The 20,954-nt window shown below is 41.8% G+C and overlaps 1 protein-coding gene across 3 annotated transcripts in view; it reads right to left on the bottom strand.

The window, feature by feature from the left end:
- ERBB4 (erb-b2 receptor tyrosine kinase 4) overlaps positions 1-20,954 on the bottom strand; it is an 816,477-nt gene that overhangs the window by 217,286 nt on the left and 578,237 nt on the right. For all 3 annotated transcript variants that reach the window (XM_081857293.1, XM_081857292.1, XM_081857294.1), the window contains exons 5-6: positions 18,378-18,443; positions 1,715-1,833 (exon numbers count right to left, since the gene is read on the bottom strand). In XM_081857293.1, coding sequence (XP_081713419.1) covers positions 1,715-1,833; positions 18,378-18,443 — 185 coding nt within the window. The remainder of the gene's footprint in view (positions 1-1,714; positions 1,834-18,377; positions 18,444-20,954) is intronic.

Here is a 20,954-nt window from a genome sequence, read left to right as displayed (position 1 = left end):
CTTCTTTGATCTGAGCATAATGTAACCAATCTCGCACTTTCCCCTTTAGTTTCTCCATACTCTGCAACCTCCAGTTGTCTCCATCTTTTTCTATTATTTCCCAATATTTCGGCTGAATCTCTCACCATCTCATCTAGCTCGGACCCCTGATCTTAACAACAAAGGATATGCAGATATGGGGAGCTGGACCTTCCTCCTTCCCCTTCCTGGGATTCATTTTTTTTTCTTTTCCTTCTCCTCCTGCGATGAGGCTACATTTTAATATTTTAATGTTCCATTATTTTAATGTTGTATTTTATTTTTGTTTTTAAGTTGTAATCATTCATCTTGTTTTTATTATTGTTTGTAAGCCGCTCTGAGCCCGGCCTTGGCTGGGGAGGGCGGGGTATAAATAAAAAAATATTATTATTATTATTATTATTATTATTATTATTATTATTATTATCACCCCAGGCGCTTGTTCCTGAGTCCCAGCTCAGCTCACTTCCCTTCGGGTAACTGACTGCAAACTGACTGCAGAGGGGAAATGCAGAGGAAGGGCAGGTTTACTTCCCTCGCTTATACACCCACTTTGATCTTACACACAAGAACAAGCACACACACACACACACACCCCTTTCACACACTGGTGGGGTTCCCATGATCATGCCTAATTTGGCCTCCAGCATAAAATAAATCAGGCAAATAAAGAAAACTTTTAGGGACATGAGGGGGAGAAAAAATACCCCTTGGTAGCTAAACTAACGGACTACATACTGTTTCCCCAACTTTTGTAATTCCTGATTTCAAAGCCAGTTTTCTTTGGAAGAATGGGTATTGTTAGCTCACCCGTTCTTTTGATATAAAGGTGTACGGAGGACAGGAGCAAAGGAACACCTGCAAACGACAACCTTTAATTAAGGGTGTTAATTCCCTGCCATGTTCTTATTCTGCTTTGAGTACCATTTTGGTGACATCAAGTTAGAGCTGAAAAAATTTCCCAGTTCATGCAGAGAAATTCAAAATCCAGCTCTTCTAGATTAAAATGGAAATACAATATTTGAGTCCGATTCTTCACATTAATTTTAGCTCTGAAATGCTCCATTGCATTTCCCACCTGGGAGGCTCCTAATCCTAACTTGACATGTACATACATTGTTTGTGATAAGTTCCAAACAGGTTTAGGCATCACATTTATTAGCAAAACTTAGTCATGGCCACCTGGTTGTTTAAGCTGTGTATACCTGACTGAGGCTGCCATCAGAAGCTCACTTAGGAGGAAACATTGTCCACAGAAATAAATTAGGCTTCCTTCACTTCCTTCACTTTTAGGCAACAGCTCTTATATTCTGTTTTTAGCAAATATGACGGATGGTGGATTTTTGGTCTGTCTTTTGTTTAAAGTCAAACTTCTGATATAAATTGCCCACATGCTATAAATGTTAATTTTTAGGAAAGTAAAATGTATTTTCACTTAAGATAAAAATCATACCAATTAGCATATAAATGGTTTCAAATCTCTATTTGCAAATCTCATAAATGTTTCAATGGGTGAAATAAGCTGATAAGTAACGGAAATGTAATGGGAAAATATGAATGCTAAAACGGTGAGTGAATATCTTCCACTGTACATGCAGTATAATTAAAGACACACACACATTTCCTTGGCAAGAAAGCCCAAGAATGAGCAAAGCTGCTGATAGGAAGACAGAAAGGAGTGAAGGGTGAGACCTACAAAGCAATCGGTGTCTTTTGGTCCAGAACAGCCTCCTGCGCATTCACGGTGGCAGCATTCGCTGACGGAGCGCCCGTAACACCTGCCATCACATTGCTCAGCACATACCATCTTCGTCACTGGAAAGGGCAGAGAAATCATAAACGCTATCAGCACAGAACACAAGCTTAGCCTGGACAACTGAGAAACTGTAAGAGAAAAGGGAAATTAAGGTAGGGGTCCCCAACACAAATAAATTACACCTTTGTCCGTTATTCTGTGACATGTTAACATGACCAAAACATACTTCTTTTCAGTTTAGTTAGGTGCTAAGCATTTGTACGGTACTCTCAATGCTTAAGTGTCTGTGGCGCTTTTTGCATGGAGGAAGATTAGGAGAAAACTATGACTTGGCCACACCTCTGTGACTCCTCGGCCACCAAGCAGTTCCATCCAGTGCTCACCAGCTGCCAGCTGCCCTAGCCAAATTACTTATCACACTGTTTAATAGAGCACAAGCTATTGCAGTACAAAAAGCTGAGGTATGTTTTTTTAAAAGGATCCTTACACCAAATTAAATTTCAGATGTGAGTTTTATTTCATATGCATAGTACCTTGCTGTAACAGAATGATGCTTTTGCCTAGCATGTTAGTATTTTCACAACTAAACATTTTAAAGTTTTGCAATATTTCTTTCAGCAAAAAACACACGCTTCAGAATTTACTTGTCTCTACCTGAATATCATTTGATTAAAGAAAAGTGCAGATCCTTAGGGGAAAATATGTGAGGACCTTGATTGCCCTGGGATTTTTTCTTCTAAGTTTAGTAAGTTTGAGAAAATCCTGACTTCTTCTTATCACAATATAGAGATGAGGAAGGCCGATTCCAGGTTCAAAAAGAAGCCCATCCTTATATGATAAGCTTATCACAGGCAAGCTATCTACCCATCTCTGTTGATGGATGCTGTTTGCCCTGCTCATGATAGCCAAGGCATGATGCCAGTTTCGGGTGACCAGTTTCAAATCATTATGGGAGGGGGGAAAGGTTCTGTTTAAAGGCAATAGGGAAACGACTGCTATTACTGCGATCCTGGAGTGTTCATGTAAGGTTAGTTCTATATTTAAAAATGTAGGAAGAAACACAAACACAAGCTCATCTCTCTGAAGTGCTCAAATTATGGTGCCACCTATCTTTTCTTTTGTTTGTTTTTTATAATTTTATTTCTAGTTTTCATTTATATACATTTCAATAGTTTAACAATTGTTTTAACATTTCAAACCTTGACTTCCTTCCTTCTCTTTCTGCGGTTCCTTAAATTTATTTTATCATTTCTTGCATATTCTAAATTAACTTAGCTAATTCTTTTATTCATCTATTTTGATTATATATTCTTCTGAAACTGCAGGTTATTACAGTAATCCTGCCAATGTCTTTATCTGTTTACAATTTGTTTGTAGATATTCAATAAACCATTTCCATTTTTTTATAAAATATTTGCTATCTTGATTTCTCATTCTTCCAGTAAGTTTTGCTATTTCTGCATAATCCATAAGTTTTTGTGTCCATTCATCTCTCGTCGGGACTTCTTCTTTCCATTTTTTGGCAAGTAACATTCCTACAGCTGTACTTGCATACATAAATCAATTTCTGTACTCTTTGGGTAGTTCTATACCTATAATTCCCAAAAGAAAAGCTTCTGAGGTGTTTTTTTTTTTTACAAATGTTATTTTAAACATCTTTTCCAACTCATTATATATCATTTCCCAGTAAGCTTTAACCTTACAACAAGACCACCACATATGATAAAAGTACCTTCTTTTTCTTTGCATTTCCAACACTTATTTGATTTTGATGTACACACTTTTGCCAATTTACCAGGTGTTATATAGATACCATCCATGTAACATTTTAATGTAATTTTATCTTAAACCATAACATGCTGTGAATTTTATATCTGTAGTGCCACCTATCTTCTGTGACAACAACTTAGCTTAGAGCTTTCCAAACTTTTCATGTTAGCAACACACTTTTTAGACATGCATCATTTCACGACACAGCAATTCATTTTTACTAGCAAATCGGAGGTGAAACAAACCCCTTTCCAGCTCCGGGAGGAGCACAGGGAGCATTTGTGTGACACACCTACACACTGCTGCTGACACCAATGTGTCGTGACACACAGTTTGCCAAGTTTTGCCTTAGTTACTTCCTTCTTTATTGAAGGAAACCTACTTGGATATTTCCAGCTCTCTACATGCCTGACTGAGGAGAGCAGTCTGTTCACAAGATGAGAGATGCTGGCAAGGTTCATTGGGTCAGGAAGGGATACCAGGTTGGGGACTCCTAATGCCAGTCTTAATTACGAGGCGAGCATCACTAAGCCCCTTAATTCTTCTCTGTCTTGGGTTATAATTTGAGGTCTAAATCAGATTCCCTCAGGAAACAAGCAGAGCCATTTCTGCTGGTTTCTATTTATTTTTATGCAACTTGATTTATTTTTCAAACCAATCACTCAAGTCTAGAGCAAGTCACCCATCTTTACCGCACATTTCCCCCTGCTCTGTGTAATCAGGCTTTCTAGTGAAGGCTTTTCACCCACATTATGATCCCAGAAAAGGTGTCAGGCCTCAGCAGGAGTCTGTTCTTGCTGTCAAGTTCTGAGACAAGAGCTTGATGTAGTTTTCACTGTCATTGCCTGAATGTTTTGAATAGATCTTTTATATCTATATCTTTTTGTTGGCATCCATCTGTCTTGGGAAACAACGGAAGAGGGTGGGGTGATGCCAAACCGTTGGAGAGTTGCAGCACTTGATATCTCTCTCTCTCTCTCTCTTTCTCTCTCTCTCTCTCTAAATATATATATATATAGAGAGAGAGAGAGTGGCGCTGTGGGTTAAACCACAGAGCCTAGGGCTTGCTGATCAGAAGGTCGGCGGTTCGAATCCCCATGATGGGGTGAGCCCCCATTGCTCGGTCCCTGCTCCTGCCCACCTAGCAGTTCAAAAGCACGTCAAGTGCAAGTAGATAAATAGGTACCACTCCAGCGGGAAGGTAAACGGCGTTTCCGTGCGCTGCTCTGGTTCGCCACATGCTGGCCACATGACCCGGAAGCTGTACGCCAGCTCCCTCAGGCCAGTAAAGCGAGCTGAGCACCCCAACCCTATCTGCGACTGGACCTAATGGTCAGGGGTCCCTCTACATATATAGATATGTGTGTGTGTGTGTGTGTGTGTGTGTGTGTGTGTGTGTGTGACTTTAATTATAAATGCTAATTACAGATAGGTAGCCATGTTGGTCTGCCATAGTCAAAACAAAACAAATTCCTTCCAGTAGCACCTTAAAGACCAACTAAGTCAGTTCTTGGTATGAGCTTTCGTGTGCATGCACACTTCTTCAGATACACTGAAACAGAAGTTTCCAGACCCTTCTATATAGTGAGAAGGTGGGGAGGGGTATTACTCAGAAGGGTGGTGGGAATGGGTGATTGGCAGATAGCTGTGATGAGCCTGTTGACGACTCTTAACGACTGCAATAGGTCTTACAGGAAAAAGCAAGGGGTGAAAAGGTGAAAAATGGCTTTGTCATGTATAATGAGATAAGAATCCAAGGTCTTTGTTCAGACCAGGTTTCTCCATGGTTTTAAGTTTGGTGATAAGTTGTAATTCAGCAGCTTCTCTTTCCAGTCTATTTCTGAAATTCCTTTGTAGTAAAACAGCTACTTTGAGATCTTGTATAGAATGTCCTGGGAGATTGAAGTGTTCTCCTACTGGTTTCTCTGTCTTGTGATTCCTGATGTCCGATTTATGTCCGTTTATTCTTTGGCGTAAGGTCTGGCCTGTTTGTCCAATATAGAGAGCTGAAGGACACTGTTGGCATTTTATGGCATACACAATGTTAGACGATGAGCAATTAAATAGTCCCGAGATGGTATGTGTGATGTTGTTGGGGCCAGTAATGGTGTTGTCCGGGTGTATGTGGCAGCAAAGTTGGCATCTGGGTTTATTGCAGGCTCTGGTGCCAGTGTCCGTGTTAGGTCTGGTTGTAGTATTATTGTGGGTTAGGAGTTGTTTAAGACTGGGTGGCTGTCTGTAGGCAATGAAAGGTCTTCCTCCCAGAGCTTGAGAAAGAGAACTGTCATTGTCCAGGAGAGGTTGTAGATCTCTGATGATGCGTTGTACTGTTTTAACTTGGGAGCTGTATGTGATGACTAGAGGTGTTCTGTTATTTTCTTTTTTGGGTCTGTCTTGTAGCAAGTTCTCTCTGGGTATCAGTCTGGCTCTGTTGATCTGTTGTCTAACAACAACATCTGTTGTCTAACAACAACATCACACATACCATCTCGGGACTATTTAATTGCTCATCGTCTAACATTGTGTATGCCATAAAATGCCAACAGTGTCCTTCAGCTCTCTATATTGGACAAACAGGCCAGACCTTACGCCAAAGAATAAACGGACATAAATCGGACATCAGGAATCACAAGACAGAGAAACCAGTAGGAGAACACTTCAATCTCCCAGGACATTCTATACAAGATCTCAAAGTAGCTGTTTTACTACAAAGGAATTTCAGAAATAGACTGGAAAGAGAAGCTGCTGAATTACAACTTATCACCAAACTTAAAACCATGGAGAAACCTGGTCTGAACAAAGACCTTGGATTCTTATCTCATTATACATGACAAAGCCATTTTTCACCTTTTCACCCCTTGCTTTTTCCTGTAAGACCTATTGCAGTCGTTAAGAGTCGTCAACAGGCTCATCACAGCTATCTGCCAATCACCCATTCCCACCACCCTTCTGAGTAATACCCCTCCCCACCTTCTCACTATATAGAAGGGTCTGGAAACTTCTGTTTCAGTGTATCTGAAGAAGTGTGCATGCACACGAAAGCTCATACCAAGAACTGACTTAGTTGGTCTTTAAGGTGCTACTGGAAGGAATTTGTTTTGTTTATAAATGCTAAATTACTTTTTAATTATTATTTATAGCTGTTCTTACTTTATCGTAGTAGTTAGGGCCAAGCTAAGGACTGATTTCAGCGAAGACAGTGAGGCAAGATACCTGTGTGAATTACTGAGCAGCAATCTGCTCAGACAGGAAACTGGCCTGGAACAACAGATTTTAAAACCCTGAAAATGTCCTTCCTTCTCCTTTAAGGGGTGCTGCAGGGAGGTCTAACAGAGGGGGAAGGAGCTTTGGAAAAGTGCTCTCTGAAGCGCCTCATTCCTCCTTTAAAAGGGGCTTGGGTTAAGCTGTGAGGGGATAGGGGAGGAATGGGGGAGGTGCAGAGAAAGGGGGTTTGGTTAGGTATAAAAGGAGGAGGAGGATTTGGCCAGATGCAGGAAAAGGGGCTGGGCAAAGGGGCTGTCAGCATGGGCGTAGCCAAGGGGGGCAGGGGGGCAGACCCCCCCCAAATCAAGTAAATAAATTAAAATACTTAACTAACTGAGGTTCTGCCTCCCACCAACATAAAGCTTGCATCTTCCCAACATAAATTCTCACTATGTCCATGGCCAGCAGTCCCTAGTTATAGAATAGTCAAGAACCGTTTTATAGTAAACTTCAGTATGTGTGTGCACACACATGACAGAGGTCAGAAGACCTGAGACTCAGGTAAAGATTGCACTTAACATATGGAGCAGTAAAGTCTTTTGGAGCCCTGAGTCTAATAATAATGATAATGATAATGATAATGATAATAATAATAATAATAATAATAATAATTTTATTGTTTATACCCTGCCCACCTGGTTGGGTTTCCCCAGCCACTCTGGGCGGCTTCCAGCAAAATATAAAAAATAATAAAATGTCAGACATTAAAAACTTCCCTGAACAGCCTTCAGATGTTTTCTAAAAGTTGTGTAATTCTTTATCTCCCTGACACCTGATGGGAGGGCGTTCCACAGGGAGGGCACCACTGCCAAGAAGGCACTTAGTGCTCTGTCTCTCCCTGCCTATCGCTTCCCTACGGAACAACATCATACTAGCTCCCAGTCCTGCAAAGATGCTGATCAAAAAGTTCTCTTGCTTAAAGTTCAAGTTCTCCAAAATGAAGCAACACCCTACCTGAAAACTGAATCCAGGGCAGTGCACTTTATTCAGCTAATTAGCTATTGTGTTATGGGGGGGGGAGAGTGCCATTGAGCCACAGTAATAAAATATGCAAAAGTGGCTTATACAGGTTAAACACTGCTGCGTCCTGAATTCCCAAGGTGGCTGGTGATTCAAAAATGAGCAGTCAACAGCCAAGCTGCACTCTTCAAGGTAATCATTAAATGAAACCTCCTGAACTCTCTATCCAATTTAAATATGATTCACTCTTCAATGATTCATTACATGAACCAAAAAAAACACCAAAAAACCCCAACAACTCTAAAATGAATTTTCTAAAGTGTGCAGTAAGAAATTGTAAAAGCTTACTGAGGACTAAATCCTGTGTTTTGCCAATGGAAAGGTGTAACATTGTACTATAATGTTATATAAGCTTTTATAATTGATAATTAATTCCACATTTCTAGCACACCGAGTCCTTAGCAATCTTCAGCTTGCTTGTCCTCACAATGAGACAAGCCAATATTTACAGCTTGTATTTGCTCAAAGTAGCTCACAATGAGTCAGATAAATCACAATAGTTGCATTAACACTGCTTTGATTTATCTACAAATCAATGGTTTTATTCTGGGCTTTTGTTCAGCCAGAACTCACAGGAACTCAGTTCCGGCCCCTCTCAGGTGCCATTGCAAGAAAGCAAGGGAGGCGTCCATGGTGAGTTCCAGCACCTCTTTTTCTAGAAAAATAGCATTGGCTTTTATTTATTTTATTTACAAGAATAAATGTACCAGCTTTCAACACACAGCTCAAAAGGCAATTCATCAAAACATAATTTATAGCTAATCAAATAATCTAACATGCATTTAAAAAATAATAATAACATGAGCTAAGGCAGGATAAATTTGAATCCCCAAATTGCAGGATAAATTTGAATCCCCAAAGCCCTGCTAAAAATGTTTTCACCTGCTTCTGAAATACTACCAAAGAGATAGAGAACCAGATTTCCTGGGAAAGTGTGCTACAAAATTGCAGGGCCAGCACTGAAAGACCGTGCTCTTGGTTGATGTTAACCTCATACCCCCAAAAGGATATGGCCTGTACCAGGGCCTCACCTGCTGATCAGCGCTGACGGCTGTGCACTGACCATTCATTCCATTCATTCCTCGCTGAGAAAGAAGACTCCTAGCAAGAGACCTGACTATAGATCTCCCTTATCCAGATGTATAGGCCACTCAGAGCCAGCCCACAAAGTGGCATCCCTACCCCTACCAGGCAAGAGGGGGGCGAGTGAGTATCTACATCAAGAACAAGGGGGAAATGAAGACTGATATTGGGATCTGCTGCCCCGTGGATCATGCCGCCTGAGGCGGTTGCCTCACCTTGCCTTATGGATGAGCTGACCCTGAACCACTGATAGCTTGACCTTACCAGCATTCGTAAAAAACCACACCTGTAAATGTTGAAGTGCATGCTGATTGTTGGAAGCTGGGAGTGCCCTAATGGCAATAATGACACACTTCAGATGATTTCTGTGAAAATATCCTTCAATATAAGTATAAGCTGCAATCCGAAACACACAGCCAGATGGGTGGGGTATAAAATAACAACAACAACAACAACAACAACAACAACAGCAACAACAACAACATGCTCACAAGCCAATTTTGCTGCTTATACTAAGTTTTTGAGTCTGATTTAAACCAAAAAGGATTGTGAAGGGCTTGAAAAAGATCTCTCCAAACTGAGTGGATGGACTGTAAAGTGGCAAATGTATGCCAGTGTAAACAAGTGTAAAGTGGTGAATGCCAGCGCAAAATATTCTTAATTTCACATGTACACTCATATGGTGTGAGTTTTTGGTAACTGACCATGAATAAGTGGTCAGAATAAGTGGATAGCTTGATGAAGATGTTGGCCCACCGTGAGGCAGCTGTGGAAAAGCTAAATGCCATTCTAGGGATCATTAGGAAAGGAATTGAAAATAAAATTGCTGATATTGTAATGTTGTTATAAAAAACCTATGCAGCTGCATTTGGAATGGCGTGTACAATTCTAGTCACCTCACCTGAGAAAGGACATTGTACTGTTGAAAAAAAATAAGAAGGGGCAGCAAAAATGATAGAGGGGATGGAGTGACTCCCCAGTGAGGGAAAGTTGGAGCATTTGGAGCTGTTTAGTTTAGACCTAGCTAACAGGACCAGTGGTCAGGGATGATGGGAATTGTAGTCCCAAAACAGCTGGAGGGCCAAGTTTGGCCATCACTGGTTTAGACAAAAGGCAAGTTGGCTACCAACTTGGATGGCTTTTAAGGAAGATGGAGGCTGTCAGTGACTAATAACTACGATGGCTATGCTCTGCCTCCATGGTTGGAGGCTGAATGCACTGAATACCAAGTGGCTAGAAACTGTGGGAGGAGAGAGCGCTGCTCAACACAGGTCCTCCTTGTGAGTTTCCCACAGGCATCTGACAGAATGGTGGATCAGGTGAGCCTGCGACTTGATCCAGTGGAGCTCTTCGTATGCTCTTAACCAAGTCCCATTGAACCCATAGGGGCTGACCTTCAAGTAAAAATACTTAGGATTGTGTCAGCTTTTCTGTGATGAAAAACACTGATAGTGGATTTGGTGGCTTAAGTCAACATAAATACAAAATGTCAAAGAAGATGAACCGCCATGAAAGCTATGGAACTGCAGCTCCTGGTGATATTTATTTATTATTTATTATATTGTTTAAATTTATATGCCAGCTTTCCTCCTAAAGGAGCCCAAGGTGGCAAACAAGAAGAGACCAAACACTGCCAACCTCTAAAACCTCTTAAAATAGTTCTAGTACAGATGCAGACTGGAAAAGATCTGTCTCAACTTCAAAGGCTTGTTGAAGGAGGAAGGTGTTCACTAGGTGTCAAAAGACAACAGAGGTGGAGCCCCGTCTAATATTGAAGGTGTGCTTTATCTATGCCATGCAAGTTTCTGCACTTTCACACACATGCTTAACCAGATCAGCATTTTTTGAATTTAATTCAATAAGTTAATCCAAATATTGCATTGGTTGAAATTCCATAAAAGCAGATATCAGTTACATGTTTTATAACACAAAACATTTGATAGCATTTTGTAATATATTGATGGATATAGATTAAGAGTGAATTGCATTTGGAAAATAACCATCCAAGCTAAATTCATGCTGATACAATTTTAGAATATTAAAAATGGAAGAGAGGGGCATATACAGTAACACAGAATGACATTTAACTGTGACGTATCATTTTTAAAAAACAAATATAGCCCTCTTCAGATGTAGATCACCTTACAAATGTGCATATTTTGAACAGACTTTGAATAAAAATTGCCTGCCCTGAAAGAGCCAGTTTGTACTCTGGGGCTCATCCTGCATCCATGTTTGTCACCGGAGGCCCAGGGGACCTTGGTGACTATAAGTGCCTTCTACTAGATTTAGCAGGTTTGGAAGAAAATACAACAAAATGCAGTATTTGATAAGAAATGACATGTCATATACAGATTAGATATGACCTGTGGCTAATGTCATGTGTACACCACTTCCCAAACCAGTAGTGAGAACATCCTGGATGCAGAGTAATCAGGAGTATATACAGAACCATACACTAGGAATCGAAGGGACATGGTATCTCTGAGCACATGCTCAGCTCAGGAATTGTGATCAGTACCAGAACCAAGCTCACAAGTCTTTTCACACAAAAAATAAGATTTCTGGTTGTTCCCACTCATTTTCAACAACCTGACCTAAGAGGGCAAGGGTGAAAGGTTTGTTGTTGTTGTTGAACTCAGAAACCCTTGTCTGCAAATCACTCAGATATCTGCCAGTAGATCATGATCAACCTTCTACCCTCCCATTCCCTAGGATAAATGAAAATTTGACTTGCAACCCACACAGGGACTTCTCCCTAACCAACTGAATTAGCAAGAAGAATGTGGGAAGCACAGCAATTGCAGGGGAAAGCCTGCAACAGTGGTGACAAGCCAATACGCTCGTTGCTATTAAGTACCTAGTCCCCATCCTGTTTTGGCACTGCTATCATGGGGGAATCTACCAACGGGGAGCACCAGGACATCCAGCATTTAAGGGAATGGATGACTGTTGTCCCAGTAACCTCTCTGTTCCTAAAGTAGCTATGATGAAAGTTTTCTGCAATTGTGCCATTTGTGTGAGTCCTCTCTTGTTGTGATTCCCCCTGCCCCGCCAATTGGGTGCGTGTCATTTGTGACAGCATTTTCCTTTCCGAGAATGCTAGGGATTGTGTATCCCAGGCTTCCTCCACCTCGGCCCTCCAGATGTTTTGAGACTACAATTCCCATCATCCCTGACCACTGGTCCTGCTAGCTAGGGATCATGGGAGTTGTAGGCCAAAAACATTGGGAGGGCAGAGTCTGAGGAAGCCTGGTCTATCCCATCCTCCCCTATTATGTGTAAATGGAATTGAAATGGAATCTTAGGCAAGGCGCCTTCTTCCATTTTCTGTGGAGACCTGTAGTGAAAAAATCTGCACTTCTATAGCTGAATAAATCAATGGAGGGCATCTCTAGAGTCAGACATGCTGTCCCTGCATATATGTGTGAGGTTAGTGGGGGGACACATGGTGAATGGGCCAGATCACCATTGTTTGAAACAAGCAACTGAGCATTTAAGAATCTGGTGCTTGGGAATTATGGTACATGTGCTCTTAAGCATAGAAGCCAACTGCTAGGGGCTGAGGTCCCTTCTCCCCCCCCTAAAATATTTAAGGGGGCCAGCCCCCCACAAAGTTAATGGGCATTGCCATTCAAATGGTGTGTGTGTGTGTGTGTGTGTGTGTGTGTGTGTGTGTGTGTGTGCTGTGTCTTGTGATTGATTATGCAGGGTAGGACTTACCCGCCCCCCCATATTTTATTGAAGTTGGTACCTCTGCTCTAAAGTGTTCTCTGGATGGCAACCTGACAGAAGGAAGTCTCTTCCCACCCCCAATTGCCAATTTATTTTGTTTTGTTTTGTTATCGGCTAGCAGCTGCATTTACAAAAAGTAGTCGGAATGGTGGGTGGCATTGTTTGGTTACACAGTTGCCTGCAATTAATCACTCTAAATGTTTCCTTTCATTCGCCATTACAGGGAATTGTAAATCTACCAAAAGGGGGAGAAATGGGAAATAACTGAAATCAATAAGAAAGCCTTATGAACATGTAAAGTTATTAGTGAAATACAAGGGTTTTAATTAAAGATGCCAATGTTTTCTTAAAATGCCAGGTTTCCATAATTGATCCACAGCTGCTGAATCGGCTTTTTCTGTTTTTGTGTCCCACCAGCTCCCATTTGCACCTTGCTGCTCTTATTGATTGCTTTCCCTCTGCCCTTGGACAATTCTCTATTTTTAAGCAACAAAATATTAATTCTTAATCCCGGAGCTGTTTATATAGGCATGTAAAGGTCTTGTTGTTTGGTTGTGTGTGTGTTCAATCAAGAGCAGCTATTGCCTACAAAGTAATAGTTGCTCTCTCCGAATATCTTAATTATTTTCCAGAGATGACGTCAGTGCCTGTCAGGCTAAGGCCCAGATATGAGCTTCAGGAACTTGTGAAGAGGTGAACCTTATGAGGCCTCTGGATTCTTTTTCACTTCAGATTTACGCATGAGCCCACACACCACTTTCAGACCTCTCCTGAGGACTTTCCCAAGAGCGATGGCAATACCAGCAGGAAATTACATGTGTACCAGGAATCATGGTTTTTTGAATAATTTTCCATCAAGAAATGATGGTCTATGAATCACTTGCTGCCAATTAGAAGACCCCATAGGAGTTTTCATTGGCTGCGCTACAAATGACGGGGGGGGGGCATCATTTCATACTGAGCACCAGTAAATCCCCAACAGGAGGACACCCCATGTCTCCCTTGCCACCAAGGAGAAGCTCCACAGGTCTTCTGCTGTGTTGATGGGAACCCCTCCCCAAGGCAAGTCTTTCTTTGGAGGGGGAGGGCTTGAGGAAGAGAAAAGGCTGGGAAGGGAGAGCTGTGAGCAAACTGGACTTTTGGGGTATCAGTTTTTCACATCAAGCATTACCAAAGCCCTTTAAGGCTTTCTGAATGATCAAAATTCTCAGCCAAAACTTACAGTTTATTTTGGGTGTGAAGAGCATTCCAAGTTTAACTTACAGCATACAAATGGTACAGAAACAAGAGTTGCTGTGCAACTTTCCTTGGATAGGGGAAAGTCTACTTCTACTAGATGAAAAATGTTAAAGGTGAATTTAATCAATTGCACAGAGTGATATGGAAAGCTGCACCAGTGGAACTTCCTGCCTCTGTTGGAGCTCTCAAGGGATCAAACTGATTTAGGAGTGGCGCTGTGGTCTAAACCACTGAGCCTCTTGGGCTTGCCAATCGGAAGGTCGGCAGTTCAAATCCTCGCAACAGGGTGAGCTCCCATTGCTCGGTGCCTGCTCCTGCCCACCTAGCAGTTTGAAAGCACGTCAAAGTGCAAGTAGATAAATAGGTACCGCTCCAGCGGGAAGGTAAACGGCATTTCCGTGCGCTGCTCTGGTTTCGCCAGAAACGGCTTAGTCATACTGGCCACATGACCAAGAAGCTGTCTGCGGACAAACACCGGCTCCCTCGGCCTATAGAGTGAGATGAGTGCGCAACCCCAGAGTTGTTCGCGACTGGACTTAACTGTCAGGGGTCCTTTACCTTTACCTTTTTATGCAAGGAGACAGAACTTTCAGGGTGGCAATGCTACAGAAGGAAGAGTTTGGCTTCAAGGACAGGTTTAGGATTCTCTAGCTGAACTACAGTTCCCATCAGCCCCATCAAACATGAACTACAGCCCCATCAAACATCAAACATAGCCAGTGCCCAGGACTAATGGGAGTTATTGTTCTTCAACATCTGGAGGGCTAAATTGCCCATATCTGTTCTAGAAGAGCAGACATTCCCCTGATAAATTATTCCAGGAGCATTGCATAATAATCTGGGAGAGATGGTGTTCTCCTAACGTCACTATACTTTCTGAAGCCCTATCAGTCAAATATCTGACTATGGAAAGTGCCCAAAGACTAATTATTCTCATTAAGGTGATGTACAAATGCTGTGTAGCTTTATGGGAATATTTCAAAATGTCTGTGAGTGCATGGGCATGATCCAGTACAACAGCCTTGTTTGTTTCTGAAGTTGCATCTGTGCTTAATTCTCCTCTCCTTTAAATCAGTAGGATTCAGATGTCTTGCCATTTGCCTAGATTGTGTGTTTTGATTTAAGCCCATTGAGAAAAGGCAATGGAATGTTACAAAATAGAAGCTATGCATCTTGAAGAGAGTTCAAAATAGCACACACCCTCCCCTTGCAACCCTCCACCCCAGTGTTGTCCCTTGCCTTTCTAGCATTTTAATTTAGTGGCTGGCTAATTATATAACATCATATTCTGAAGAGATCTCTTCCTCGTAAGACACACTGTTTATAATTCCTTATTAATTGCCCTCTTAAGTGTGCAAATTTACATATCAAATTTATGTAGACAATAAGCAAAAAGGAATAAGATGCAGGTGGTTGTTCCGGAAAGATTTATAAATAGCAAATGAGAGAGGCAAATAATCAGAAAAAGGCAAAACTTAAAGCAGTCTGGGGTGGACAGTATTCGTTCAAGAACAAAAGTATCCAACTGCTATTTTCCCCATGTAATTTGAAATGAAAGCTGTGGATTAAGATATCTCAGATTTATTCCTCCCTCCAACCTGAAAAGAATTTGGATCTTAGCTTAGAAGGGGGGCTCATTAGAATATTTTCTATTCTGTGACTCCATTAAAAAATGTATTAACATGCAGATGTGCCCTCAAGAGATTAGTTTCTGGAAACAAAACACGTCATTTGGTTATGTGTTAGAGATGTTTCATGTACACAACTGAAAAATGTGTTCCATTGCTTAGACTTGTGGGAGGAAAAAGAAACCTAGAGAGGATGGATGAAGGGTGTCTCAAAATAGTATCCATTGCATCAAACATTTAAGCGCCTTTCTTTCTCTCTCTCAAGCACATTGATCAAAGCTAGCATGGGTTCCTTCTTCAAATATTTCTTGACAAAAAAAGAGCCAAACTATTTTGGCCACTGCAAATAATTTTTCCACAGTCACTTTTATCATTACCCATCCTTTGTTTATAAAGAAGTGTGTATGTCCTGAATATGATAATGGGTCAGGAGATACAGTGAAGTTTGCAAGAAGAAATAATTATAATCCCTGATGAGCAGGCATTTCAAAAACAAATTTTGACAACATGGCTCAAGCACAATGGTCAGATGGAAGATATCACACTGGAGACATGCATATACCCACTGTGACTACAACTGTGGGTCTGCCCCCCGACTGTAGAATAAGCTTCCCCTAGGGATATGATGGGCACATCTAGCAATGGTGTTCTGCCAACTGATTAAACCATATCTACTTGCAAGGGCACAGTGAATGTTAGAAATGTTGGGTTTTTTCGTATTTGATTGTCTTTTGTCTCGATCAGAAAATAAGAAGAGCCCTGCAAGCTCAGGCCAAAGGTTGATCTAGTACAACACCCTGTTCTTACGGCAGACGACCAGAAGCCTGTGGGAAGTCTGCAGACAGAATCTGAGCTCCCAGCAACAGGTTTCAGAAGCAGGCTCCCTCCGACAGCCACCATGCCGAGCCCCCCGTGAAAGTCTTATCCTCCATGAATTAATCTAATCCACTCCAAAAGCCTTCCAAGTTGGTGGCCATCACTGTCTCTTGCAGGAATGAATTCCATAGTTTATACAGGTAAAGAAAGACATTCTTTCACCCGTCCTGAATCTTCCAGCACTGAGCTTCATTGGATGTCCTGGAGCTTATGAGAGAGGGAGAGAAACTCTTCTCTCGCCACTTTCTCCACACTAGGCATCTTGCATTCAGAATTTGCACTAAATCCAAACCATTCAATGGAGTATTTTAAAAATACACATCAAACACCAGCTTTGATATCCACCAAAATTTCAGCACTCATCTAAAAAATAAAGTAGGGGTGGGGAGCAAATGGTTAATTTGCTTTTGTGGCCAGGAAATTCTCAGCTGCAAAATAATGGAGTAGTCAAAGGACAGCAGTTATAAAATTTGATTTAAAAGCATGTTTTAAAATAAGTTTTGTGTGTATGAATTTGGTGTTGATGTGAGGATTAGTACATGACACAAGCCCCCTATTAAGTTCTCCACTGGTATAAACTGTGCATACTGTACATCCTGCAAAGGTTCTGATCCTGACCAGCTCCTCAGACACAGACTTCCCTAATGCTGACATCCCAGGCAACATGCGGACCTTCAAGAGGCAGGAGCCCCCTTCCCAACATGGGGGAGGCCAGCACCCCAATCCTGCTGTCCCCTTCTCCGTACGTGCTTTCACCTGAAGAGGCAACTCATGGATCTCATATACAGTGGTACCTCGGTGTCAGGGAACTGCCATCAGTGCCGGAGGGAGAGAGCAAAAGCCAGGTGCATTATAGAGAGCCTCCAGGGATCGGGAGAAGTAGCTCCTCTTCCGGGGAAGAGGATAAACGCAGGTCCAGTGGAGAGGAGGCGCAGATGTCGGAAACAGCGAGGCGGTCCCAGGACTCCTTGCCTGGGAGAAGCGAGGAGGGAAGGGGTCCTCCACTGCCCACGGCCTCTCTGCGCAGAAGGCATTTGCGCAGAGAGGGACGGTGCAGACTGGGCGTAAAGGAGCTTCTTTGTCGGAGGAAGTTCAAGAAACGCCCACTCACGGGCGTTTTGAGTCAGCGATTGAGTCAGCGATTGAGTCAGCCACGGGCGAGTGGTGCTCCGGACAGATAAAGTTTACTTTTGCAGCCAGCCAGGGAGATATTTGCCTGCTTGCTCACGAGCAACCCCTTGGAACCGTAACACTCGGGTTAAGAACTTAATTCATTCCAGAGGTCCGTTCTTAACCTGAAGCACCACTTTAGCTAATGGGGCCTCCCGCTGCTGCTCTGCCGCCGGAGCACGATTTCTGTTCTCATCCTGAAGCAAAGTTCTTAACTCGAGGCACTATTTCTGGGTAAGCGGAGTCTGTAACCTGAAGCGTATGTAACCCGAGGTACCACTGTACTTAGAATAGGTTGTACAACTTCATGCTTTAGTGGGGGAGATTCACTTTTTGAGCACCTCCCCAATTCTCCCTGAAAGTAAGAGAACTAGAAACAGAAAGCTTCTACGCTAGTCTACTGCATGTGGTAAGTTTTGTTTTGTTTTACGTTTAGGCATTTTTTTCATGTAGTGGAACGGTAAGAAATGTTCATCCTCCAGCCTGAATATTTTCAGACTTATTCTACTATTCTGCATTTTACTAACTCAGGATTCTACCTGTTTTCATTTTTCTCCTTGTTTTTATTATGTATTTTTGTTTGTTCTTGTATATTTACACTTTGAACCACCCTGAGATCTACAGATGAAGGGCGGTATACAAATCATAACAACAACCACTTCATTTCTCATTGTTCTACTGCATAGTGACTTCATATCACTGAGAAGAAAACTCTCATTGACTATTACTATATGGAGGGTTGCTGTTAACAGGCTATATGCATGAACTCTTCTTTCACCTCACTTTATATTTTTCTTTACTTAATCTAATGCACTTACAGGTCTGGCATTCATCAGCTGAAGGTCCCCAGCACCGGTTTCCACAGGACTTGTGACAAGGTCCACCTTGGGGAAGAGGAGAGACAAAATACAAAGAGAAGTTAGATGATTACTTTTTATTTTGATTTTTTTCTGCAGTGCCTTTAAAGACTCCTTATAGGGGAACCACTATCACACTTTTATGAGAACTCTATGCCTTATCAAAACTGAAAGATTTGCAGCAAAAGAAAACCTACACCAAGTTTCAAACATATATGAATTAGAATTTATAGTGGGGCTTTGTATTTCCCCCCCTTGTTGCTGTTGTTATTATCTGTATTTTAAAATAGATCTGTATCTTGTTTTAATTATATGGGTGTTTAATTGCTTTTCATCGAATCATCGAATTGTAGAGTTGGAAGGGACCCAAGGGTCATCTAGTTCACCCCCTGCAATGCAGGAATCTCAACTAAAGCATCCATGACAGATGGCCGTCCAAGCTCTGCTTAAAAACATCCAAGGAAGGAGAGTCTACCAATAGAGCAGTTGGTTAGAGTGTGGTGCTGATACAGTGGTGCCTCGCAAGACGAAATTAATTCGTTCCGCGAGTTTTTTCGTCTTGCGATTTTTTCGTCTTGTGAAGCACGGACTTTGGAAAAGCTTCAAAAATCACCAAAGTCTTCAAAAACCTCAAAAAAGGCTACCACACCGCGTGCTATGAGTTGCTCCTCGAAGTGAATGCACGGTTTTAAGAAAAAGGAAACAAACTTGCAAGACAAAGGAAACAAACTTGCAAGACGTTTTCGTCTTGCGAAGCAAGCCCATAGGGAAATCCGTCTTGTGAAGCAACTCAAAAAATGAAAAACTCTTTCGTTTTGCGAGTTTTTCGTCTTACGAGGCATTCATCTTCCGAGGTACCACTGTAATGCCAAAGTGCAGGTTCAAACCCCATAAGGGACAGCTGCATATTCCTGCTTTGCAGGGGTTGGACTAGAATAGGGGTGGCCAACTCCGAAGAGACTATGATCTTCTCACACAGTTAAAAACTGGCAGTGATCTACCCCCTTTTGGGGGGTTCGGGTCAAAGTTGTTGAGTTTTTTTTCAGGGAGGAGTTAAAATGTTGAGCTTTTTTAAGGGGAGCCACAGTTGTTCAGCTTCTTTGGGGGAAGCCAGTGATCTACCAGTGATCTACTGCATCTACTGACATCCAGTGATCTACCGGTAGATCATGATCTACCTGTTGGACATGCCTGGACTAGATGATCGTCAGGGTTCCTTCCAACTCTACAGTTTTCTGATTCTATATCTTTTCTATGTTTTTAGCTTTTTCTGTTTCATCTATAAGCCACATTGAGTCCTGGTCTGGAAATGAATGAATGAATGAATGAATGAATGAATGAATGAATGAAGGCAGCTACTCTGGAAATTAAAATGTTCTTTTCCAGCTCCAATCTTTGTATATGGACCTGCTGAGCAACAAGAAAAGGAAGACAGGCCTTTTTTCAATACAAGCTTTTTTTCAGATACAAGCTTATGGAATACATTCTTAAAACAAGCATAATGACATCTGCATGGTGCCTTAACCAAGATGACAGATTCTTATTACCAATTAATGCATAGTGCTTTGATTCTTCTGGGCACCGTGTACACAGAACCAATGGTGCACAACTTCCCATGTTTTCCCACAGAAGCTCACCTTTTCAATACTGTCCTTTATATTATAATACAATAGGAAATTCATAGGGAACAAACTCTTTCCAGCTCTTGATTAAAAACCAATTTTGTTTCATTGGAATCTCATCATTAATGGGTTGATGCCCACAATGTGTCTCTATTGTGTGTCCACTAGTACTTCTGGCCTATTAGGTGTGCATACGTTGGAGTAACTCACAAGTGTTAATTTACGGCATTTCCAAGAAATACTATGTGCTTCCTCTGTCCCTGGCACACAACTTGCAGAAGAAGAACCCTCTCCCAGCCTCACTCCTGGACAAACCCCCTGTGATCAGTGACACTTCAAGCTCCTCAAAATCAAATGTGGGCTTTTGTGGGTGGATGTCTGCCTTCCCACGCCCAACAGCAGTGAGTGAGGTGAGTCGCTGGCAAGAACAACTCGCTGCTATTATGGGGTGTGAGGATGAGGATGCTTGTCTGAAACCACTGCGAGGTGGCAGGGGAGACAGGGGGCACATGTGGTTTTAAATTTATCTTCCCTGTAAAGTAAGATATGCTGTTCAACATGCACAAAGTGATCAGGTCACTGGAACCACATCCTCAAGTCAAATTTCACCACTTTCTGACACTTACACAATGTTGATAAAATCTACTGATTATGTTGTACAGCAATTACACATGTATGCCAACTACCTCATTAAAAGCATCATCTCCTTGATGTAACAAAGTTCATTTAAGGCAATTATGCCAGAGAAATGCAGTTGCTGACATCAGTGTATATTTTCCTGACACTGCCTGGCATCTGCTTATTGAGACCAGCAGCTACAATGCAAGCCCATTCTCTTTGCTGGGAAAGGGACTCCAGTCTCCATCTGGCACAAATAGCACAACTTTAACCCACAATGATGACAATTATTATTAAA

The sequence above is a fragment of the Podarcis erhardii genome, assembly GCF_964252035.2.
Source record: "Podarcis erhardii genome assembly, chromosome: 1".
Taxonomy (NCBI): Eukaryota; Metazoa; Chordata; class Lepidosauria; order Squamata; family Lacertidae; genus Podarcis; species Podarcis erhardii.
The sequence above is the reverse complement of the archived record's forward strand: the minus strand, read 5'-3'. Positions and strand labels throughout refer to the sequence as shown.